This window comes from Natator depressus, chromosome 16, assembly GCF_965152275.1.
Source record: "Natator depressus isolate rNatDep1 chromosome 16, rNatDep2.hap1, whole genome shotgun sequence".
In the NCBI taxonomy this organism is placed as follows: Eukaryota; Metazoa; Chordata; order Testudines; family Cheloniidae; genus Natator; species Natator depressus.
Window position 1 is genome coordinate 6,509,082 of NC_134249.1, and position 24,174 is coordinate 6,533,255.

Below are 24,174 nucleotides of genomic sequence, written 5' to 3' on the forward strand. Positions count from 1 at the left end.
CTGTGCCCCCACCCAGCCACTCCCCTGTCCCTATGTAGCTCTGCACCCCCTCCCCCATCATTATGTGGCCCTGTGCCTTCACTCCCATTCACCCCTGCCCCAGTCTGTCCTCACCCACTAGCCCTTATGAGCCCCTGTCTGACCCTCCCAGCACCCCATGCTGTCTGTCTCCACATAGCCCCTCTCTCCTGACCTGGCCCGCTGCAAAGAAGGCAGGCTCTTGGGTGTCCCTGGGGGCTGACCTGCAGTGCATTCCCCACTCACCCCTCTCTTCCCTCGCTCTTTGTTCTATCACCACAGTGCCCTCTGGTGAGAAAAAGGCAGAACTGCAGCAACATTTCAACAGAAGCTTTTTTTCTGCGCAAAAAATTAAAACTATGCAGCGCTCATTAATTATGCTTGCACATAGTAGTGCAGAATTCCCCCAGGAGTAACTCTAGTGAGTAACAGGAGCATTGCCTCAACCTGACCATGTGCCGGGAGGGAGAAGGAAAGCCGGGGCTGGATTTTAGGGAATGGACTCTGGCTATGACTGACCACCAAATAAAAGAAAAGGAGTACTTGTGGCACCTTAGAGACTAACCACAAGTGCTCCTTTTCTTTTTGCGAATACAAACTAACACGGCTGTTACTCTGAAACCCACCAAATAAAAATTCTTGTTTGTACCAGCTGAGATAGGCCCAGCAATGAGTGCTTATAGAATAGGACGTGGGGTCAGGACTCCTGGGTTCTATTCCTGCCTCTGCATGCTCTCCCAGGGTGACCCGAGGCAAATCCCTTCCTTCTCGCTCCGTGCCTCAGTTTCCCCAGCTGTACAACAGGGATAGTAAGACTGCCCCACCCCCCTTCGCAAAGCACTCTGAGTCCCGTGGATCCAATGGCTCCGTGAGGCAGATTATGCTATGGTCTGGGTGGCAGGTTCCTTAAAGTCACGACTGCTTGGTAGAGGGTACATTGTCGCCTGGCAGCAGGTGCTGCGTGTGCTCGTTGGGTGTCCCTGGGGGCTGACCTGCAGTGCATTCCCCACTCACCCCTCTCTGATGCTCTTCCCCTGCGCTTGTCCCTGGCCTGGCAGGAAGGACCATCCTGCTCTCCACACATCACATGGATGAGGCCGACCTGCTCGGGGACCGCATCGCCATCATCTCCCATGGCAAGCTCAAGTGCTGTGGCTCCCCGCTCTTCCTCAAGAGCACCTACGGGGATGGCTACAAGCTGACGGTGGTGAAGAAGCAGTCAGACTCCAGGAATGGCACAGGTCAGTCAGCGGGCACGCGGCACCCGCGCTAGGGAGTCTGCTCCCCCAGTCCAAGTTGGGAAACAGCTTAGCTGCTAATGCAGACAGGATCCGACCCGTTACAGCAAGCAGGGTTGAGCTGTTTTTGTCCCAGCTGCACTAGTCGCTCTCAGGAGGGCTGGCCAGAAAACCACCTTCCTGTTTTGTGAAAAATGGTCAGGCTTTGCAATTTGTGTTTGCTCCGGGTTGGAATGAAATCAGGAACTTTCAACTTCTTTTTGAAAACACCTAGGAGTGAGACACTCCAGTACAGCCAGTAGCCCTGTGCCTAGGACGCTTGCCTGGGATGTGCCTGATTCAGAGCAAGCACTGGGACTTGGGGCTCCCACGTCCCATGGGAGTGCCCAGAACATAAGAATGGCCATGCTGGGTCAGACCAAAGGTCCATATACCCCAGGATCCAGTCTTCCGACAGTGCCCAATGCCAGGTGCTTGAGGGAGAATGAACAGAACAGGGAATCATCCAGCGATTGATCCCCTGTCACCCATCCAGCTATAGAGTTAGTCACTTGCACTCGCTCTCATGCCCTCGCCTATTGGAGCTGTTCTGCTTTGTATAATGAATTCAATATTTGTTGGCCTAGAGAATTAGCGTGTGAGTGGTTCTGTAGCCCAGTGGTTAGGGTGCTCACCTGGCGGGTCAGAGACTTAGGTTCAAGTCTGCTTTGGGCCATAAATTCCAGCCTGCACCTGACAAAAGGTCCTTGAAAAGTTTTGGTTTTGATGAATCAGCATTTTCAAATGAAAAACCATTTTGCTGAAGAATTCCTGACGAGCTGTGATTTTTTCAGCACTGGTTCCGGGAGGCCCATTGCTGGTGGATCTGTTTTCCAGTGTAGGCTTTAGGGATTTTCCCTTTGTTCTCTGTGTAAGCAGAGGGCTCGTACCTCCAGTGTCCCATAATCTTCTGCTTCCACCGCTGGGGAAAGGAAAAGTAGTCCCCCTCATTCCCATGCACAGGAAGCATGGGGCCCTGTGAGGCGAATCTCTGAGGGCTATTGCTTTTCTGATGCTATTACAATCCCATTGGAGTGGGAGTTTGCGAGGTGCTTGGAGATGCTACAATGACACTGATTGATGGTCCTAGGCCATTTCTCAAAACAGCCAGGGTTTCCATCTCAGGGCAGGAGAAACTGACAACTACTGAGCAAAGCAATTTAATGTGTGCATGGTGCGTTGAGATCAGTGGAGTGCCCCCGCCTTCTCTGCCCCCAGAATGCCTCCCGACCTGGCCTGTCTTTGCTTTGCAGCCAGGAGGAGGAAGGCCCTAGTTCTTCCTGCCTGTCAGCATCCAGTCTGTGGCTCTTACTGAATATTTGCAGAAAGGCTCTCCTGCAGGAAAAGACCTTTGAGAGCGTGCAAAGTACCCTAGACTGGCCAGGCGCAGTGAGCAAAGGAAATCCCTTCAGATTAGGGCTTGTCAGAACCGGGTTTTTTTCCTGCAGAAAAGTCTGACTTCCGGTCAGAAAATCCCAAATTTCCAAAGCTTGAAACTGTTATTCCAAAAACTGTCAGAACTCCCCCACCCCCCGCCAGCGTCTTGGGCTTTCCATTTTCCTGTGATAATGGAGGGGGCTGCTTCTCCTGGGTGGCTTTGATTTTGAGCTGCAAACCTAATTTTCCATGCGGGAGGAGAAAAAAGTTTCAGTGGTGAATTTCCCCCCAGACCTGCACAAAACGAAAAGCCCATGAAATGACCAACCAACCCAAAGAGGAAGGTCAGACGCTGCCAAACTCGGGCACCTGTAGTTCCCATGAGAGCCAGTGTGACTTGGGGCTCATCCACCCCCCTCTTCAGGCCCTTATACTCCCATGCCAAACTGCAGATTGAGGAGCCATTGTTCAGCACAGTTCGCACCTGCTCCCTGGGCTCAAGGGCTCAGGGTAACATGCTGCATGGAGCCCTTCACCTCCAGGGGGTGGTTTCAATCCAGCCCAGGCTGTTAGCAATGGCAGGTTGTTACTGCTGGGTATCCTGTGAGAAATACGTTCTGTGATCTCACTTCTCCCTCAGTGGCTGGGGGTCTATGTACAATTGCACCCATAGGAGCTGGCCCCATTGTTGGGAGTGTCGGCAGAGAGGCCAATGGGCCGTGGAGGCTAAATTCCCTTCTCAGGCCAGGGGCTGTTCCTCCAGGGCTGGGCAGTGTGGGCGCAGTTTTCTCAGTGCATGCACGGCTGGGCTCCCAGCTCTGAATCCAGCGGGAGAGTCACTGAAAAAAGCAGAGTTTAAAATAAAACAAAAAAGCAGCATCAGCTTTTGGGTCCCGGAAAGAAAAATCCAAGGACTCTGGGCCCAGGCCGAGCTGGGTGTGTGAAGTGACCCGATCTTCTCTGCTCCCTCCCTGTGCTAGACTCAGGGCAGACGCACAGCCCTCTCTCCCACTCTTCCGCCAGCCCCTGCTCTGAGCCCCGCGTCACCCAGTTCATTAAGAAGTACGTGGCCTCCTGCCTGCTGATCTCCAACACCAACACGGAGCTCTCCTACATCCTGCCCAGCGAGGCCGTCAAGAAGGGCTGCTTCGAGAGGCTCTTCCAGGTACCGGCCCTTCAAGACGCCAGTTACTGAGTGGGGAGGGGAAGCTGCTCGCAGAGCAGGGGAGCGCCGCGGGGGCAGAGACGTGGGACTGTGAGGCTTTGGCTGTAGTTTTACAAGAACAGTGTAGTGGCGTTTGCTGACTGCAGTTGTAGGGGTGCCCGTGGGAGCTGGGCTGGGTGCTCGCTGGATGGTGGGCGGAGGTGGGGTGCCCGTGGGAGCTGGGCTGGGTGCTCGCTGGATGGTGGGCGGAGGTGGGGTGCCCGTGGGAGCTGGGCTGGGTGCTCGCTGGATGGTGGGCGGAGGTGGGGTGCCCGTGGGAGCTGGGCTGGGTGCTCGCTGGATGGTGGGCGGAGGTGGGGTGCCCGTGGGAGCTGGGCTGGGTGCTCGCTGGATGGTGGGCGGAGGTGGGGTGCCCGTGGGAGCTGGGCTGGGTGCTTGCTGGATGGTGGGCGGAGGTGGGGTGCCCGTGGGAGCTGGGCTGGGTGCTCGCTGGATGGTGGGCGGAGGTGGGGTGCCCGTGGGAGCTGGGCTGGGTGCTCGCTGGATGGTGGGCGGAGGTGGGGTGCCCGTGGGAGCTGGGCTGGGTGCTCGCTGGATGGTGGGCGGAGGTGGGGTGCCCGTGGGAGCTGGGCTGGGTGCTCGCTGGATGGTGGGCGGAGGTGGGGTGCCCGTGGGAGCTGGGCTGGGTGCTCGCTGGATGGTGGGCGGAGGTGGGGTGCCCGTGGGAGCTGGGCTGGGTGCTTGCTGGATGGTGGGCGGAGGTGGGGTGCCCGTGGGAGCTGGGCTGGGTGCTCGCTGGATGGTGGGCGGAGGTGGGGTGCCCGTGGGAGCTGGGCTGGGTGCTCGCTGGATGGTGGGCGGAGGTGGGGTGCCCGTGGGAGCTGGGCTGGGTGCTCGCTGGATGGTGGGCGGAGGTGGGGTGCCCGTGGGAGCTGGGCTGGGTGCTCGCTGGATGGTGGGCGGAGGTGGGGTGCCCGTGGGAGCTGGGCTGGGTGCTCGCTGGATGGTGGGCGGAGGTGGGGTGCCCGTGGGAGCTGGGCTGGGTGCTCGCTGGATGGTGGGCGGAGGTGGGGTGCCCGTGGGAGCTGGGCTGGGTGCTCGCTGGATGGTGGGCGGAGGTGGGGTGCCCGTGGGAGCTGGGCTGGGTGCTCGCTGGATGGTGGGCGGAGGTGGGGTGCCCGTGGGAGCTGGGCTGGGTGCTCGCTGGATGGTGGGCGGAGGTGGGGTGCCCGTGGGAGCTGGGCTGGGTGCTCGCTGGATGGTGGGCGGAGGTGGGGTGCCCGTGGGAGCTGGGCTGGGTGCTCGCTGGATGGTGGGCGGAGGTGGGGTGCCCGTGGGAGCTGGGCTGGGTGCTCGCTGGATGGTGGGCGGAGGTGGGGTGCCCGTGGGAGCTGGGCTGGGTGCTCGCTGGATGGTGGGCGGAGGTGGGGTGCCCGTGGGAGCTGGGCTGGGTGCTCGCTGGATGGTGGGCGGAGGTGGGGTGCCCGTGGGAGCTGGGCTGGGTGCTCGCTGGATGGTGGGCGGAGGTGGGGTGCCCGTGGGAGCTGGGCTGGGTGCTCGCTGGATGGTGGGCGGAGGTGGGGTGCCCGTGGGAGCTGGGCTGGGTGCTCGCTGGATGGTGGGCGGAGGTGGGGTGCCCGTGGGAGCTGGGCTGGGTGCTCGCTGGATGGTGGGCGGAGGTGGGGTGCCCGTGGGAGCTGGGCTGGGTGCTCGCTGGATGGTGGGCGGAGGTGGGGTGCCCGTGGGAGCTGGGCTGGGTGCTCGCTGGATGGTGGGCGGAGGTGGGGTGCCCGTGGGAGCTGGGCTGGGTGCTCGCTGGATGGTGGGCGGAGGTGGGGTGCCCGTGGGAGCTGGGCTGGGTGCTCGCTGGATGGTGGGCGGAGGTGGGGTGCCCGTGGGAGCTGGGCTGGGTGCTCGCTGGATGGTGGGCGGAGGTGGGGTGCCCGTGGGAGCTGGGCTGGGTGCTCGCTGGATGGTGGGCGGAGGTGGGGTGCCCGTGGGAGCTGGGCTGGGTGCTCGCTGGATGGTGGGCGGAGGTGGGGTGCCCGTGGGAGCTGGGCTGGGTGCTCGCTGGATGGTGGGCGGAGGTGGGGTGCCCGTGGGAGCTGGGCTGGGTGCTCGCTGGATGGTGGGCGGAGGTGGGGTGCCCGTGGGAGCTGGGCTGGGTGCTCGCTGGATGGTGGGCGGAGGTGGGGTGCCCGTGGGAGCTGGGCTGGGTGCTCGCTGGATGGTGGGCGGAGGTGGGGTGCCCGTGGGAGCTGGGCTGGGTGCTCGCTGGATGGTGGGCGGAGGTGGGGTGCCCGTGGGAGCTGGGCTGGGTGCTCGCTGGATGGTGGGCGGAGGTGGGGTGCCCGTGGGAGCTGGGCTGGGTGCTCGCTGGATGGTGGGCGGAGGTGGGGTGCCCGTGGGAGCTGGGCTGGGTGCTCGCTGGATGGTGGGCGGAGGTGGGGTGCCCGTGGGAGCTGGGCTGGGTGCTCGCTGGATGGTGGGCGGAGGTGGGGTGCCCGTGGGAGCTGGGCTGGGTGCTCGCTGGATGGTGGGCGGAGGTGGGGTGCCCGTGGGAGCTGGGCTGGGTGCTCGCTGGATGGTGGGCGGAGGTGGGGTGCCCGTGGGAGCTGGGCTGGGTGCTCGCTGGATGGTGGGCGGAGGTGGGGTGCCCGTGGGAGCTGGGCTGGGTGCTCGCTGGATGGTGGGCGGAGGTGGGGTGCCCGTGGGAGCTGGGCTGGGTGCTCGCTGGATGGTGGGCGGAGGTGGGGTGCCCGTGGGAGCTGGGCTGGGTGCTCGCTGGATGGTGGGCGGAGGTGGGGTGCCCGTGGGAGCTGGGCTGGGTGCTCGCTGGATGGTGGGCGGAGGTGGGGTGCCCGTGGGAGCTGGGCTGGGTGCTCGCTGGATGGTGGGCGGAGGTGGGGTGCCCGTGGGAGCTGGGCTGGGTGCTCGCTGGATGGTGGGCGGAGGTGGGGTGCCCGTGGGAGCTGGGCTGGGTGCTTGCTGGATGGTGGGCGGAGGTGGGGTGCCCGTGGGAGCTGGGCTGGGTGCTCGCTGGATGGTGGGCGGAGGTGGGGTGCCCGTGGGAGCTGGGCTGGGTGCTCGCTGGATGGTGGGCGGAGGTGGGGTGCCCGTGGGAGCTGGGCTGGGTGCTTGCTGGATGGTGGGCGGAGGTGGGGTGCCCGTGGGAGCTGGGCTGGGTGCTTGCTGGATGGTGGGCGGAGGTGGGGTGCCCGTGGGAGCTGGGCTGGGTGCTTGCTGGTTGATGGGTGGAGGGGCGCCCATGGGGGTAGCACTGAATTATTTGTTATGCTGGGATTTGCCAAGGAGTCCAAGGGATTTGGGTGTCTCATTCCCTTAGGCTCATTTGCAGATCCAGCCCAGAGCACGTCCCTTGCCCTTGCACAGGGGCATTGCCCCGTGTGTGCTGTCGCCCTGCCTAGTGTCATTTTCTCCTGGGATAGTCTGTCCTGCATGCTGTAATTCTCCTAGCTCCCCGGTGCCTGCGTTTACTGCGGGGCTCCCTAGCTTGCCCTGAGCCTGCACTGCTGCTCCAGGCGTCCCCCAGCACAGCAGCACAGAGGGGCCTGGGTCGCTGGGACGAGCACGCCCCTCTCCTTTTCCCACCAGAAGGGAGTGCTGCTCTGTTCAGACTCCGGTTGCTCAGGATGGGGTTATGGGCTCTCTGCTTTCACAGCGCTAGCCACCCCGCGGGCACTGCATTAGCTCCAGCGCTGACGCGGGGGATGCGGAGGATGCTCGTGATGGGTCTGCAGATCAACCCAGGAGCCTGGTTTCCGGCGGAATATGTTACCAGTGCCTGTCTGTGCCTGATCCACAGGGGCCAGGAGTCTGGGACAGCTGAGGCTCAAGTTGTAGCAGCTCATGGTTTTCACTCTGGAGGTCCCTGGTTCAATCGCCATGTGTCAGCGCTCACACAGGCAGCCATCAGACCTCTTGCCCTTTGTCTTTCGCCCTGGCTGGCCGTTGTGGGATGGGGGAATTCTGAAGGTCCCTGTGCTGCAGGGAGTGCTGGGCTGGTAGGCATGTGGGCTGATTACTGCTTAGCCGGGAGCTTCTGGGATGGCTCTTTGCTGTGGTCTCCCTCCGCTCCTCACCCTTGTTCCTTGTTCACAGCACCTGGAGCAGAGCCTGGAGGAGCTGGAGCTGACCAGCTTTGGGCTGATGGACACTACCCTGGAGGAGGTCTTCCTCAAGGTGTCGGAGGAGGACCTGTCCCTGGAGAACAGCGACGTCGGTAAGGGGGGGTGTGTGTGTGTGCGCGCGCGTGTAAGTGCCTCAGTATGCTGGCTCGTGGAGAGTTGGAGGTGCCCTGGGTTAGCGGCCTTACATTAACAAACTGAGTTTGCTACATCGCCCCATTGAGCATTGATCCATTGCTGGCAGTCTCTGCTCAGGGGAAGCCTACAGTGGTGAATCCATAGAGCTGGGCAGGGAAGGGCTGGACTAAGGAGTGGATGAATCATAGAATATCAGGGTTGGAAGGGACCTCAGGAGATCATCTAGTCCAACCCCCTGCTCAAAGCAGGACCAATCCCCAATTTTTGCCCCAGATCCCAAATGGCCCCCTCAAGGATTGAACTCACAACCCTGGGTTTAGCAGGCCAATGCTCAAACCACTGAGCTATCCCTCTGTTTTAGGGCAGAACAGAGGTGAGATGGCAGAGCTGGGGGGTGGGGGTGGGGTAGAGGAGGTGTATTTGTTACACTGTGCTAGCACCAAGCCAGCCGTAGCACGAGACCCCAGCGTCACGTTAATGCAGCTGTGACAGCTGCTTTGATAGTTGCTTTTTAATATCGGTATCTTGGCTGCAACCCTTGCTCCTGTCTGCTGCACTTGGGCCTTAGGGATCCATTCTGTTTGCCTGAGAGCAGGGGAGTGCCCTTGGCCTGAAGGCAGGGGCACCCTCTCCAAAGGTAGCATGGAATGATGCATGCTAAATGCTTGCCACACTCCACCCCGGCAGTGGCCGCATTTTGTCCTGTGGTTTGTAGTTCAGCATAAGGTTTGTAAAACACTTTGGGATCCTGGGGGATGAAAGGCCATATGTCAGTGTGAAATATCATTGGGGTGTATTTCTATTAGACAAGGCCAGTACCTGCCCTGGCCAGCACTGAGAGGGGAGCTGGGGTACTCACTGTACCAGGGCACACCCTGAAGTGCTAAGGTGGCTCCTGCTATGCTGGGGTTGCAGGGTATTAAGGAAGAGCCACGTTCACCACCCGGGCATGCCCAGGCCCTTCGTATTTGGGTGCGTAGCTAAGGTGTTACAGCCAGTCCCAGACGGTGGTTTCTTGCTGGAGAGTGAGTGGGATGCCCTAGGAGGGCTGCTCCCCTGCGACGTTCCCCTTGTACCTGTGCTGCACAAACCCCACCGGCTCCCTTCTCCTTCCAGACATGAAGGAGTCCAAGAAAGATGCCCTGCAGCCACCGGCTCCCCACATGGGCCTGAAGCCCGAGGCCAACGGGGAGCCCCTTCCTGACGTGGAGGCACCCGAGAAGCCGGAGGTGGAGCTCAGCAACCTGGTGGCCTGCTCCAACCTGACCCAGTCGCAGGCGTCCCTGCACTCGGCTTCCTCGGTGGGCTCCGTGCGGGGCGATGAAGGTGGGGCTTATTCGGAGTTCTATGGGGATTACTCTCCGTTGTTTGATAATCTGCAGGACCCTGATAACATCAGTCTGCAAGGTTTGTAAGGTGCCGCACGGCTGGCCTTGACTTTGGTAGCAGGGGTGGGGGGCCTCTGTGTCCCGGTTCCGCTCAGCAATCCCAGGGGCGGGGGATGTGTGGGGCCTGCTACCGGCTCTGACCAGACCTTTCCGTCCTGCCGGGGCTGGGGCTGAGCACCTTTCTCCTCCCGCAAGAGGGATGGCTGGCAGGGACCTGTTTGAACGCTCACGCCCCATGCTCTGTGGGGTCCGGTCAGACGAGCTCCTGCCTCGAGCCTGTCCATCCTGGGACCCCCGTTACAATGGAAAAATAGGCCTAAAGACAGGGAGGAGGTGAGGGCAGCCCCCTGAGACTTGGTTGGGAGCCCCTGGGTGAGGAAGCCATGAGTTCAGGGAGTTCTGGCAGTGTTTCAGCTGAGAGCTCCTGGGGTTCTTTTGGGTGGGGAGTGGGTACTGCGAGGGGGGCTGTTTGATTGCGTACACAGACTACAGCTCTAGAATCTAGCAGTGTCGTTTGCTGCATATGGACGCATTCCTTTGACTAAACACCTTTGGATCAGTGGGTAGCACTGGCCAATTATTCATTGCAAACTCGGCCCCTTTTCATTCACAAAGCGACCGAGCCCTCCAAACGCATTCGCTCTTCGAGACCAGCCACCATATACCCCGTGCAAATGCTTCTAGTCTCCCTTCTTCCTGTTGGCGATTGGTGGCATGGGGTTGGTCACCTGAATCTCATGCTAGTTTGCTCTGCTGCCTGACTGGATGGCTGAGACTTTAACTAGGAGAATGGCAAATCTGAAATAGCAAGCAATGCACTTCCCAGCACAAAGGTTTGTGTTAAAATGAGTGACATATTCCCAGGAACCCCCAGGAGTCCTCCCACGGTATTTGAATAATAAAACATACAATCCACAAACAACAGTGACCCAGCGGCCACGTTTTTATTCACAGTTCCTTTTTGGGGTTATTCCACTGCTCTTATCGTGGAGCATTTGGGGACATCGTGTTTTTTCTCTCCACTCCGGATATCCCAGGGATCCCGTTACTGAACGCCAGGGCTGCATAATGCCCTGGGGAGCATTGGCACGTGGGTCAAGTATGAAGGCCGAGCAGGGAGCGTAGTACAGAATCTGCTCTGATATCCCAGACTCCCGACACCAAGACCCCAGTGGGATTGCAAACCCCATTCCAAATTTCAGACGCAGCCAATTCCTCACTTTGGTCGATATCCCAGCAGTCAAACTCCTGACAAGAGCTGATGAGGAAAGGGGGAGGAAGGGGGGCTATGCAAATTTCAATAAAAGTGAGGGGGAAATTGCTCTGGTCAAAATTTTTCACATAAAAATTTTGAATTTTCAGCACCAAATCAAGAACCAAAATATTTTGATTCTTGACTGGTGCTGTGGTGCCTCCTAGGAGTTGTAGTTCAAGTTCCTCATGGTCCCATAAGCCAGACTCCCTGTCTGGACTATATCTCCCATGATGCACCATGGTCTCCCTGCATGGCAGTGCATCATGGGAGATGAGGTTTGGCTGAGGAGCCTGGCCTGTAGAAAAGAACTGGAGCATGAGGCGTAAGAACATAAGAGCTGCTGCACTGGGTCAGACCATGGGCCAGCTTGCCCAGTATCCTGTCTCCAACATACCAGAGCTTCAGGGGGAGGGTAGAGAACATGGCAACTTTGGAGGACTCCACCTGTCTTCCCTTCCTGGCTTCTGGCAGTCAGAGGTTCAGGGTTGCCCTGAGCATGAAGGTGCATCCCGACCATCTTGGCTAATACCTGTTGATGGACCTATCCTCCAGGAACTTACCCAGTTCTTTTGTGAACCCACTTATATTTTTGGCCTTCACAATATCCCATGCCAATGAGTTCCACAGGTTAATTGTGCATTGTGGGATAAAGTACTTCCTCTTGTTTGTATTAAACCTGCTGCCTGTTAATTTCATCTGGTGACCCCCACTTTTTGTGTTGTGGCACCTGAACTGCCCCTGAGGCACCATAGTGGCATTTCACAATCAACACGTTTCAGGAAAGCAGACACTTTTCACCCCCAAAAATTGTTCCATCAAAAAACAGTTGTGGCCCTACTGCTTCCCCAGTCCCTCTTGCTTCCCTTGCTGGCATCTGTCGGTAGTGTCTCCCTGAGGGAGGCCTTCATGGGAGGAGCCTGACTTCTCCTCGCCTCCGAAATGGAGCAGGAGACTGGGGGCTCCCATGGCCTGCTGGGGGAAGCACTGAGGCAGGTGGGCACAGACGTGTGGCACGGGAGCTGTGACATGGAGTTGGCAGGATTTTGACCCTGATGGGTCAGGACTCCCTTCGAAGCATCTGTCTCAGGTTGCTCAATCTCGGTATAGCCAGCAAAATGAACCTTCCTTGGTTACAAAAACAATGCGATTAAACCAAGAGAAAAGAATCTCCGTTGTGTTACCCCTTCGCCCCCTAACAAAAACAGAGCAGCCAACATGGCTTAAAACCAAAGCTTCTTTCCCCTGGCCTGAGCCCTCCTACCTCTGGATTCAGAGGTGAGCTTGTGAGGGATCTCGGAGCTGATGTCCCCAGGGCTGCAGTGCTGGAACAAAGGTGCCACCTCCCCCTGCTCTACGGCTTTGTTATGGGGGAACCTAGTGAGAGTCGGTTGTTTAATGGTTTGAGCAGGTGACCTGGGGGTTGTGGCCCTGAGCTCTGTCCCTGGTTCCCTTGCTGCCGGCCTGTGCAACCTGGGGCTGGCACTATGTAGCTTGGGTTGCTGCACAGGAAGGTGCGATTGCGTGTCAGCGGGGTTATGAAATACCCTCTCCTGTCTCCCGCGCATATAAGAAATAACCTGCCTGCCCGGGCTCCTCTCTGTTCACGGGGGTGCTGCTTTCCCCCCTACCCTGCGTGTCCCTTTTGGTTGGGGGATATGGTCAGCTACGTACAAGTGTCAGTTGTATTAACCCGCTGAAACTGCCAGGGCAGCAGCTGGCATAAGGGTTACGTGAGTTTAGAAAACAGTGTCTGACACCAGCTCCCCATCACCGACCTGCCAAGACCTGCATCTAGGATTCTGCATTTCCACGTGCACCCGACGTTAACTCTGTAGCTGCAGCTCTTCAGAGCTCAGCCCAGCCCTGGGGAGGGGAGCCTGGCAGGTATTGGGGCTGGCGTCCCACCTCCTCTCCCTGGGCACAGTCCCCCGGGGGGAGCCCCATGCTGCGTGACGGGGTTGTGCGGAGAACCATGTCCTGCGTCACTGACTGCACAAGCTGATTCCTGGCTGAGTCCTGAGGAGGAGGCGGTGGGGGCTGGGGAAGGAGCCTGATGGCCTCTGAGAGAGCCTGACCCCCTCTGCGTGTCTCTTCCCACTCCCCGTCACTCTCCCTTGCTCCAGACCAAGAGGCTGACGCTGAGGCTGCGGACCAGCCCCTGGTGGGACAGGGGAGCTTTAAGCTGGAGGGCTCCTGGCTCAAGCTGCGCCAGTTCCACGGGCTGATCGTCAAACGCTTCCACTGCGCCAAGCGCAACACCAAGGCCCTCTTCTCGCAGATCCTGCTGCCCGCCTTCTTCGTCTGCGTGGCCATGACGGTGGCGCTCTCTGTGCCCGAAATAGGTGAGTGCGGGCACTGGCCCCAACTGGGGGAGGGGCGGTAGCTCCTTTCCCCACCCCCCATGCCAGGCTGCTGTGTCACCTCTTGCTCCCCTTGGGACCCTGGCCTCCCTGCCTGCCTCCTGGCAGAGCTGCATATGCACTGCATGTGTGCCCGCATCTCTGGCTCCCGGCTGCCCGGCAGCTACCTGGGTGTGGATGGGGAATGGGATGAGGGACCAGCTAGAAGTCACCCAGTAAATCTGGAATGTGGGGAGTGCCACTGGGCCTGCCCTGTGCCCTGGGCCTTTCACTGGGGTCCTGGGCTGGCCTTCCAGCCCAGAGTAGGGAGGGGATGGGGGACCCACCACCCCTAGGGAGGTTGCTCAGGGTGCCCCTTTTCTCCCCAGGTGACCTGCCTCCTCTGATCCTCTCGCCGTCCCAGTATCACAACTACACCCAGCCCAAGGGCAACTTCATCCCCTATGCCAACGAGGAGCGGCGCGAATACCAGTGAGAGGCCTGGCGCTGCCTGGGCAACAGCATCCTACGCCCCCGTCTTGTTCCCCATGCCCGCAGGAAGGAGGGGCGGGAGGTTCAACCACGCTGCCGCACGGTGCCCCGCAGTGACTGCTGCTGCCGCACGGGATCTGTCAGGGGAGGCCGGGTGCTTCTTGCCGTGCAGGGTCATTGCTCTGAATCTGGCACCGATCGCCCCTCCATCTCTTTATCCACTGCACAGTCCCTGCCCGGGAGGGTGCCCCCCTAGCAGGGAGGGCACTGTCCTCCACAGGGCCCTCGTACAGGCTGCTGGCCGTGTGGCACCTAGAGAGAGCAGTTCTGTGATGTGCCGAGCTGTGGGCCGTTGAGGCCTGTCCGTGGCTACCGGCCTGGGCTAGATTTGAGTCAGTGACCTGCCAGTGAAAGGCCCTCTACTCCCTCCCCTGTGCCGTCCAGTCCCCTTCAGCCCCCAAGCCAGAATGCAGGCTCCATGGCCCCTGCTCGGCAGGCACTGCAGTGGTAGGACTTGGCACCGGCCAAGCCCTGTGATGAGCAGGGGCCCTGAAGCCAGTGGGGGCCCGGCCCCTCCTGGAATATCACTTTAGGAGACTGGCCTGCAAGCAAGAGGGTTTCTCAGGCCCGTCCTAGGGAGCATGACTGACCCAGAGGAGCCACAGAAGCGTCCCCTGCTCACTAAGCCCTTCTTACCCACGGTCCCTCTCCACAGCATGAAGCTGTCGCCCGATGCCAGCCCCCAGCAGCTTGTCAACACCTTCCACCTGCCCTCTGGGGTGGGGGCCACGTGTGTGCTGAAGACGGCCTTCAATAGCACCCTGGACCAGCTGGTGCAGACCCTGAACCTCAACAGCAACGAGTCCAAGATGCTGGCGGCCAAGTACTTCGACGCCATGTGCGTCGATTCCTTCACCCAGGGTCTGCCGCTCTCCAACTTCGTGCCACCGCCCCCATCCCCTGCCCCCTCCGACTACCCCGTCTCCATGGATGACGACATGGTGCACGCCTGGAACTCCACCACGTACCCCTCCACCGTCAAAGGTAATGTCTGGCCTGGCAGGAGTCGGGGGGAAACGGGACCTCCGGCAAAGCAACACATACTCTGCCCAGCCAAGGCAGCAGTGGGAGGATTAGAATGCGGGTCTCTGGCATTGCTGTGGGGTTCACAGAGCAGCACATTTTGCTCAAGCCACTGGCAGGCTTGTCTGAGACTTTCCCATAATGCCTTTCAGGGAGGGGCAGAGCTTTACTGGGCACACAGGGTTTAGGAACATGGGAATTGCCAGACTGGGTCAGACCGAAAGTCTGTCTAGTCCAGCATCCTGGCTCTGAAGGTGGCCGGAACCAGCTGTTCAGAGTGTAAGAACCCCGCTATAGCAGATGTGGGATAGTTTGTGTCCCATGTAGGTGGTCTCCTCATTTCTAATAGAGATCAGCTCAAACCCTGAAGCATGAAGTTCAATACCCCACCTGAAGTATTTGTTAGCATAACTCAGAGCTCTGGATGTTCTTGCTGTCCGTATAAGTGCCTGATTCCTTTTTGAATCTTGTTACATTCTTGGCCTTGGTGACTTCCTGTGGCAGTGAGTTCCACAGGCTACATGTGTATTATGTGAAAAAGCCTTTCCTTGTATTGGTTTTGAAATTGTGACCTTTCAATTCTGTTGAACGTCCCCTTGTCCTTACGTTGTGAGGCAGAGAGAACAGAAGCTCCAGATTTCCCTTCTCTAGACCATTCATTATTTGATCTGCTTGTATCATGTCTCCTCTTGTTCATCTCCTTTCTAAGGTAACAGTCCCAGTTGTTTCAGTCTCTCATATGCTCCTATTCATTCTCCTCTCCCGCTCTGAACACCCCTTTGGTTCATTTGCAACCAGAAGTCATTTTAAGAGGATGAACGATTGGGGCATCTTAAAGGACAGAGATTCAGCCCCAGTGAGCACTTGGGAGTTCATCTCTGTCTGAATTCCGATGCTGGGGGGCCGCAGGAACACGTCTGCTTTCCCCCTACATGTCTGTGTGTCAGGGTACGGATTGTCTCTCTGGTAGTCATACCTGAGCTAGCTTTAATCTGGCCAGCTCGGTCCTGGAGCAGTGAAGTTCTCAGCACAGGCCGGACAAGCGCGCCCGGATCCCTGGTTGATTCCTCAGGCCTCTGCTGAGGACTTTGCTGCCACGCCTTCGCTGCTCTGATGCCTGACCTAGCCAGACTAAAGCAAACTCCGGTGTGTCTACCTGAGCCGTAGTCACATCCTGTGATGGCTATACAGCCAAAACCCTCATTCGCTCCTGCCCCAGGTGCTTTCCCCTCTCCCCCTAAAGCAGTCACAGCCACGGCTGTCACAGCAGGGCAGTGCTGCAGGGTTCCCTGCCCCTCACCTGGACACAGAGTGGGTGCTCTGCAGAACGAGCGCTCCTGAGGGTCACCTGTCTCCTCTTGTCTCCTCAGAGACCGTCACTTTGGCCCCGTCCCTGCCCCGCCTCATCCATGAGCCCATCAAATGCACCTGCTCCATGCAGGGGACGGGCTTCTCCTGCCCCAGCGGCGTGGGAGGCCACCCGCCCCAGATGAAGGTGGTGACAGGGGACATCCTGGTGGACATCACAGGGCGCAACATCTCGGAGTACATGCTGTACACGTCGGACCGCTTCCGGCTGCACAGGTGAGGGGCATTTCTGCTCCTCCACATCGGGGGGAGTGTCCCAGCCGGGGTCCGAGGGAGGCAGGGCTAAGACTGGAACAGGACCGGTGGCACCGAGGCGAGGCAGGTTCCCAGCAGCAGGCCGGAGGGGAAGCTGAGATCACCGCTTCAGTAGCCATACCTGAGCTAGCTTTAATCTAGTCAGCTCGGGTCCTAGAGCGGGGAAGACGCAGCACTTGGAGGCACTGAGGGGAGGGCTAGACCGTACACGTAGAGTTGTCAGTTCTCCAGGATTGTCCTGGACAGGAATTAAAGGTGAATCTTTAATTAAAGTTTGTCATGTGATGAAACCTCCGGGGTATTGCAACCAAAAGTGGCAACCCTACAGACACGGCAGAGATGATGGAGGAGAGGGGGCGGGTCAGGGGCTGAGCTGACCCCATTGGGGTCCAATCAGATGATCACTGGTTGATTTTTTTTTTCCTGCATCACAGCCAGGATTTTCAAAGCTGGCCGGTGACACTGGGTGCTTCCCTTTGTGGGGCCCAGCTTGGGACATGTGGTAGGGGCCTGATCTTCGGAGGGGGGTGCCCAGCACTCTCTAAAAGTCCCTCTCCAGAGGCTCTGCCTTTCCTGTTTGGTAAGGTTGTCCCTGGGATGTGCTGCAGCAGCCGCTCGCTGAGCCTGTCTCAAGGCTAGCCAACTAGGGGCACAGAGAGAGCCCCCGGCTGGGAAAGCGCTGGCCCGCAGGGGGCCAGGGCAGTAGGATGTGACCATTACCCCCCTTCCCTCCCCCCCGCCCCTCCCAGGCTGTCCAAGTCCTCTGAGATTTCCCTCGGGGGGCTGCAGAAAGGAGGAGCCCTGCAGTGGCCACAGCTGTGCTGTGCAGGGACCTACTGAGGGGAAACTTTTGGCTGGAGTTGGCTCCTGCTCCGAAGGCTGGGCAGACCCGCTTGGTAACGCTGGTCCCACTGCCCTGCCGCTGACAGTGCAGGCCTCAGTTTCCAGCCCCCGTCGCCCCCTGCCTAGGCTGTGTTTTGCTCTCGGCTCGCCCCTGGAATGGAGGGTGGAGAAGGGCCCCTGGGCGCTCAGTGGCAACCTCTGGCCAAGCAAGGAGCAGCTTGGCCTGGCTCTGCAGTGGCCGTGACACCGGGCCTCGTGGATGAAGCAGCCGGCTCTCAAGGGTTGGGTCACAGCGGGTGGTGGGAGCAGCTCGCAGGTCGGAAGTGGTGTCTGGGGGCTCCAGCCGGGGTTCACTGTCCTGCCCTTGCTCAGGTTCCCCCCATGGAGCCCAGCATTTCAGGGGAGGCTCAGGTCCCATTCTTCCAACGGCTTGTCTTTCCTCTGTGTCGTCTGGGCTGAAAGAAGGTGGCCCCAGCCTTTTGTTTGCTTCCCCTTCTGCCCTAGGTATGGAGCGATCACGGTTGGCAATGTCCAGAAATCCATCCCAGCGTCCTTTGGCGCCCAGGCCCCTCCTATGGTGCGGAAGGTCGCGGTCAGGAGAACAGCCCAGGTGGGGGACCCTCTGAGAGCTGGGGAAGGTTCTGTCCCTGTGTCAGCCCCATCCCTCTGCGTCCCCCCCCAAAGACCCGCCCTCCTTCCAGAGTCCCACCGAAGGGGTCTCAGAGCAAGAGGGATGTACAGGCTTCCCTGCATGCTCTTGGGAAGGGGAAAAAGGTCAGATCTTGTTCCGGGGCCCCTCACAAGTGAGCTTGTTTGCTGGAGCACAGGTGTACCCCCCCAGCAATCACCCCACGGAAGCTTGCCATGCTGCGACCCCTGCTATGGGGTGAGCAGAGACCAGAGCTCTCTCTGGTGCCCCTCAGCAGCACTCGGTAGCTTGATGTTATTTGGAGGTGGGCTCCATTGCCAGCCACGTGGGCCATGGACTAGAGAGAGCGGCTTTTGGGAGGAAGGCGGGTGACCCCAGAGGGCCCCACATAGGGACTCTGTGTCCTATGCCAGGCCTTGCAGCATGGACCTGGTGCCAGCTTTCACATGCTGCCAACCACCCCAGCCCCTCCGCTTCCCCCGGCCTCCCTCAGCCCCTCCTGGAGCAGGGCACCCTGCTGGAGCTCCCAGAGCTGGCTGTGCATCTCTGCTCTGCCCTTCCAGGTCTTCTACAACAACAAGGGCTACCACAGTATGCCCACCTATCTGAACGCGCTGAACAACGCCATCCTGCGTGCCAACCTGCCCAAGAGCAGAGGGAACCCCGCCGCCTACGGTGAGCTGGCCAAGCCAGGTTGGGGACTCTGACCTGACGAGCGATAATGAGAATAGATGAGCTAAAAACCCCCCTGAGACAGACCCCTCCGGCTCTGGTGTAGAATCGACCCACAGGCTAACAGAGGGGGAGGAGGAAATGTCCTAGTGGGCAGGCTAGTGACTAGACAGACTCTGGTCTCGCTGCTCTTGCGACACTGGGAGTTGGGTTTGAAAACCCATGTCTGTCTTGAGAGGCTTTGTGGTCTAGTGGTTAGAGCAGGGGATTGGAGTCAGGTCTCTCTGTGGTGGGGGCAGGATTAGACCCTAAATGACCTTGAGCGTGTCCTTTAAGCTCTCCATGCTGCAGCGTGTGCACCTGTGACATGGGGATGGCGCTGGCCTTGCCGGCTGACATGAGGCCTGTCAGTTAACGTTTGCAAAGTGCTCTGAGATTCTTGGATAATTCCCCTCTGTCCCCCAGCAGGGAGCTGTGGCTAGAGCCTGGCCTATGTCAGGTCTGAGCCGAGGGGCAGGGCGCTGAGAGAGCGAGGGGTTGTTCCAGGGCTGATCCACAGGGGTGGGGGCGCAAGGGGCTGTTGTTACACACCAGCTCTCACTATGTTTCCTGTCACGTTTTGCTGCAGGCATCACAGTGACCAACCATCCGATGAACAAGACGAGTGCCAGCCTCTCCCTGGATTACCTGTGTGTACCCAATGGGCTCACGGGTGGTGTGCACATGCCTGGCTGGGTGGGGGAGAGTGTGTTGGATGAAAATGGAGGGAGCCCCCACTAGGTTTTCTATTTCAAAGGTTGCCGGGCCCAGGAGGGGAGGAGCTGTGCCAGCCCATTGCCACCCCTTGCAAGAGGCTGAGAGGAGAGAGATCCTGGCCAGCCTGAAAAACAAAGTCACACAGGCCCCGACTCCATGGGCTCCTAATCCCCAATGAAATCCATGGAAGTTTGGAGTCTAAATACTTCTGAGGATCTGGGCCAAAATCTGTGTTTCCATGACTAACAACTAGCCTTATTCATGCCCCACAAAACACACGCTTCCCCGCATGTGCACACACGGAGCAGCCTTTGGGCTGGTTTCCTTGCAGGGATACCCAGCTGTGAAGTGAGCAGTAGTATGTGGAGTAACCTGGGGGACAGTTCTCCCACCAGGGCTAACCCCCTCTGCTTCCCTCCTTCTCGCTCCCGTTTCTGCCGCTCTTCCTCCACCGCAGCCTGCAAGGCACGGATGTGGTCATCGCCATCTTCATCATCGTGGCCATGTCCTTTGTGCCGGCCAGCTTCGTGGTGTTCCTGGTGGCCGAGAAGGCCACCAAAGCCAAGCACCTGCAGTTTGTGAGCGGCTGCGACCCGGTGATCTACTGGTTGGCCAACTACGTGTGGGACATGGTAAGAGCCGAGAAGGGCCACTGGGCTGCCTCACTCAGACCTGGATGGCAAAGGAGCCTGGGGGCAGGGCGGCTGCCTGGGGGCTGTCTGAGCAGGGGCTGATTATACACAGGATGTCCACGAGGGAGGCCTCTGTCCAGCCCTGCGTGTGTGGTCCCTGGAGGGGTGATCCATCCACAGGAAGGTCCTTATCACGCAAGCTCTCCCAGTGCCGGAGCTTCTCCTTCCTTCCCCCAGTTAGTAGACAGCCCGGGAGAAGGGTCTGCAGAGCATTTCCCACCCATCAGCTGAGGGTCACTGCCTCATTTACGCCTGGGGCACTGGCCAGGACCTTGTTCTATCCATGGGGATTGCTTGTCATGTGACACCTTGCTTCCCTCGCCTCTGCTGTGGGCCCCTTGCTCCATCTAGGGCGTCGGCCCTGGGGAGTGCACAGCCAGGCTGCCTATAGTGAGGTGGCTGGGGGTGGGGAAGGGGTTCCGCTGTGGGCCTGTGGGGCGCAGTGGGAGCACAGGCGGGGCAATGGGCGCCGTCCGTGAGGCACTTGTGTCCTCTCACAATCTGTGGGCAGGACGATCCATTCCGAGCCATGTCCTTTAACATAGCGAGTTCCTCCTTCGGCCTTTCCACCCAGGCCTGGAGTGAGGGGTGGGGGCAGCTTGGCAAGGCTGTGGGCGAGTGCTCTGGGTGTGCTCCGTGCTTGCTTTGGCCCCTTTTCACGTCTCTGAAGGGGAGTTTTGAGACGTGTGATGGAAGTGGAGATCGGCTGGAACGAGCCATGAAACGCGCCGTGAAAACGTCACCGGGAAATAGGCCCATTTTGGCCCCTTAAGAAGAACAGGACCAGTGGGCGTCTGCGATTAAACGTGCTATGGGACAAGTTCCATTGCAGCCATTTCCCACGGTGCCCTGAGGGTGCGACGGGACAGTCTGCACGTGATCTCGGTGCGAGCTGGTCTGGCCCCAGTTCTGCAGCGTCTAGCACCTCCAGGCCTTTGGGAAAGAAGTCACCGTAACAATCTCTTCGTCGCTCTCTTTCAGCCCGCCCAACCTGTAGGAGAAATAGCTTCCTTGGCGGGTAGGTTATTGGGGTGGGGGTGGGGTGACTTGCCGAGAGCCTGAGAGGTTGGTTTTGTATTTGGCTCTGAGCACGGTGAGACCAGTTTGGGAGCAAAGCCCATCGGCTGGGGCTTTGTCTGCACTACAGATGCTTTGCCAATATGGCTGCACCAGCAGAGCCCCCTAGTGTGGACGCAGGGTATGCTGAGAGAAGATGTTTTTATCACCACCACCTCCCCCAGCGCTAAGCAGCCATAAGCCCTGTCTGTCAGCATTGCTGCGTGCACCCTGGGGGTTTAGCCAGCGTCGCTATCTCGGTTTGGGGGGTTGTGTTTTTTGACCCCCTGACCAAAATAGCTATGCCGTCAAAACTTTGTAGTGGGGGTCTCCTACCCCAGACCTGCTTCCCTGGGCTCTGAATTCACTGCCTCCTGAAAGAAGGATGGGGGTCTCCTCTTAGCTCCACCCCAGCACAGTTCACTCTCCTCTCTGGTGTGTCTGGTTTCAGAGTAGCAGCCGTGTTAGTCCGTATCCGCAAAAAGAGCAGGAGGACTTGTGGCACCTTAGAGACTAACAAATTTATTTGAGCATAAGCTTTCGTGAGCTACAGCATCCGATGAAGTGAGCTGTAGCTCACGAAAGCTTATGCTCAAATAAATTTGTTAGTCTCTGTGACAAAGTGGGACTGTTCTTAATGTTTCCTCTGAATACTGTAAGGGTGCCTCAGTTTCCCCTATGCAGTTCTTAAGTATCTAGGTGGTGGGATAAGGGTGTATGATCGTTGCAGAGCCCTAGAGGGCAGGTGTGTGCAGGGGTCTGGACACAGAGAATGGCCAACACCCTGTTTCCTGGCAACTGATGGCCTGGGCCCTTCCCCCCTGCAGGGTGAGAGCTAAAGGGTTGGAGAACAAAGGAATCAGGTGCCCTCCTGGCCCGGGAAAGGGACAAAGCCCAGAGGAGGAGGGGCTGGAGAGAGTCAGTTTGGGGCTGGCTGGGGACATGGAGTGAAGTGCAGACATGGTTGTCTGGCTCACTGCCCCCCAAAATGGACCCAGCTGAGGGGTCCTGTTCTCTGTACCTACAAGCTCTGTTTTAGACCATGTTCCTGTCGTCTAATAAACCTCGGTTTTATTGGCTGGCTGAGAGTCACGTCTGACTGCGGAGTTGGGCTGCAGGACCCTCTGGCTTCCCCAGGACCCCGCCTGGGCGGACTCGCTGGGGGAAGTGCACGGAGGGGCAGAGGATGCTGAATGCTCCGAGGTCAGACCCAGGAAGGTGGGAAGTTGTATGAGCTGTGGGTCCTGAAGACAGGCTGCTCACAGAAAGGAGACTTCCCCAGAGTCCTGCCTGGCTTCGTAGGGAGCAGTTCCAGAGCATCGCCCGGGGACTCCGTGACAGTCTCTAAGGTGCCACAAGTCCTCCTTTTCTTTTTTCTGGTGTGTCTGTTTTCCAGCTGAATTACCTGGTGCCGGCCACATGCTGCATCATCATCCTCTTTGTGTTTGACCTCCCGGCGTATACGTCCCCCACCAACTTCCCAGCCGTCCTCTCACTCTTCCTGCTCTATGGGTACGTCCGCCTGGCTGGCCATTGCTTGGGGGACACACGTGCAGTGATGAGGGGCGTCAGCAGGGCCCGACAAGGGAAGGTTGGACTGCTACTGCCCATGCTGTCCCTGTGCTGTGGATAAATGGACAGCCTCTGGCTCAGGGGCTGCCAGCCCAGTACTAGCTTCACATGCACGGCTAGATGGGGAGTTATTAATAGCCAGCAATGGAGCTGGGGGCACTGTGTCAGGCAGCCTTCTAGCAAAATGCCTAATGATGCAGAAGCTGTATGGTCCTGCCTTTTGGGCTTCTGTTTTGACAGATGTTTTCGTCACTGTAGAATTATAAATTCTGAAGCCAGACCCATCTGTCAGCCTCTGGGCTGCTCTTTGCTGCCACCCCATGAGGCCACTCCCTGACGCATCCTACCACAGACTGGACCTTCTCCTGTTCCCCATCGACTCGAACTCGAGAACCCCCTGGTTCCTTGAAGGGATGAAGGATGGTTGTGTGGTTAGAGCATGGGGCTGGGTGTCAGGAGAACTGGCTGTGCCAAGAACTTTGTGTGGGATCCTGAGCGAATTGCTTGGGCCAAAATGTTCAGGGTGCCCAGCCGGAGATGCTGAGGCCTTGTGTACGCTGGAGTTTCAGCCACTGGTGCAAGGTGTAGGCATGCTGCACTGGTGTAGATCGGGGCTTGCTCTGGTGCAGCTCACCCCAGAATCCATCTGCCCCAGTGGCAGGGATCCCAGTGCAGACCAGGCCTCAGGACGTGAGCACCTGCAGCTCTGAGTTCTGAGTGCTCAGCCCCAGCCCAAACTCCTCAAGCTGGAAGCCCACAAATGGAAGCTACTTCTGAAAATGTGGGCCATGATTTGGGTAAAGGGTGTCCCCTGTCTGCGACCCATCATGCAAGGCAGGCTCCACTGGTGTCTGAAGTGCTTCGAGATCCGTGGTGGAAGTCACTAGAGCAAGGCGGAGAGGTTGCTTACGTGTTTTATTTGGAGACTGTCTCGGGCAGCCTTCACTGGCTCAGGATTTGCTCTGGAAGGAGCTGGCTGAGGATTGGCTAAAGCTCCTCTGTGTTTCTAGCCAATGAACCAAGGATCCCAGAGTTAGGGGCTGTGGCTCACTAGGCCTAGTATGAATGGGGTGGGCAGGCCAGGCGGTACGGGCAGGGCCAGGGGTCGGTCCTCTGTATGATGCACTCACCTTGGCGTTCTGTTGACACCAGCTGGTCCATCACCCCCATCATGTACCCAGCCTCCTTCTGGTTTGAGGTTCCCAGCTCAGCATACGTCTTCCTGATCGTTATCAACCTCTTCATTGGCATCACGGCCACTGTCGCCACCTTTCTGCTGCAGCTCTTCGAGCACGACAAGGTACGTGCTCCTGTGGGCCCCCAAAAAGGGGTGGGGCCGGCCTTCCCTGTCCTGCCTAGATCAGCCATCCTCAGCCCTGCTAGAACTGCTGTGGGCCCGCCCCTGTGATTTTCCAGGCCAGCTTGGCCGCCAAACCAACAGCCAGGATTGCAGGGAGCCTGTGACAGGTGGGGGAGGAAGGGGGCCATAGTGCAGACTGCGTGCCAGCTGTGAGGCCCCGCACCAGAGAGGCCATGCAGGAGATCCTCGCACCACGTGCTGCAGCCTTTGGTCTCTGGGGCACTTCTATCAGGGTGGGCACAAGGCAGTTTGGGGGGGGTGTCATCTCCCC

General features: G+C 58.9%; 1 protein-coding gene across 3 annotated transcripts in view; it reads left to right on the forward strand.

The window, feature by feature from the left end:
* Positions 1-24,174, forward strand: part of ABCA2 (ATP binding cassette subfamily A member 2) — a 135,858-nt gene that overhangs the window by 94,032 nt on the left and 17,652 nt on the right. For 2 of the 3 annotated variants that reach the window (XM_074974066.1, XM_074974068.1), the window contains exons 24-37: positions 1,077-1,259; positions 3,653-3,837; positions 7,960-8,080; positions 9,240-9,530; positions 12,890-13,108; positions 13,495-13,597; positions 14,313-14,641; positions 16,051-16,264; positions 17,651-17,756; positions 18,359-18,470; positions 19,096-19,156; positions 19,681-19,855; positions 22,368-22,483; positions 23,696-23,843. In XM_074974066.1, coding sequence (XP_074830167.1) covers positions 1,077-1,259; positions 3,653-3,837; positions 7,960-8,080; positions 9,240-9,530; positions 12,890-13,108; positions 13,495-13,597; positions 14,313-14,641; positions 16,051-16,264; positions 17,651-17,756; positions 18,359-18,470; positions 19,096-19,156; positions 19,681-19,855; positions 22,368-22,483; positions 23,696-23,843 — 2,363 coding nt within the window. The remainder of the gene's footprint in view (positions 1-1,076; positions 1,260-3,652; positions 3,838-7,959; positions 8,081-9,239; positions 9,531-12,889; positions 13,109-13,494; positions 13,598-14,312; positions 14,642-16,050; positions 16,265-17,650; positions 17,757-18,358; positions 18,471-19,095; positions 19,157-19,680; positions 19,856-22,367; positions 22,484-23,695; positions 23,844-24,174) is intronic. The other variant, XM_074974067.1, reaches the window with a different exon arrangement.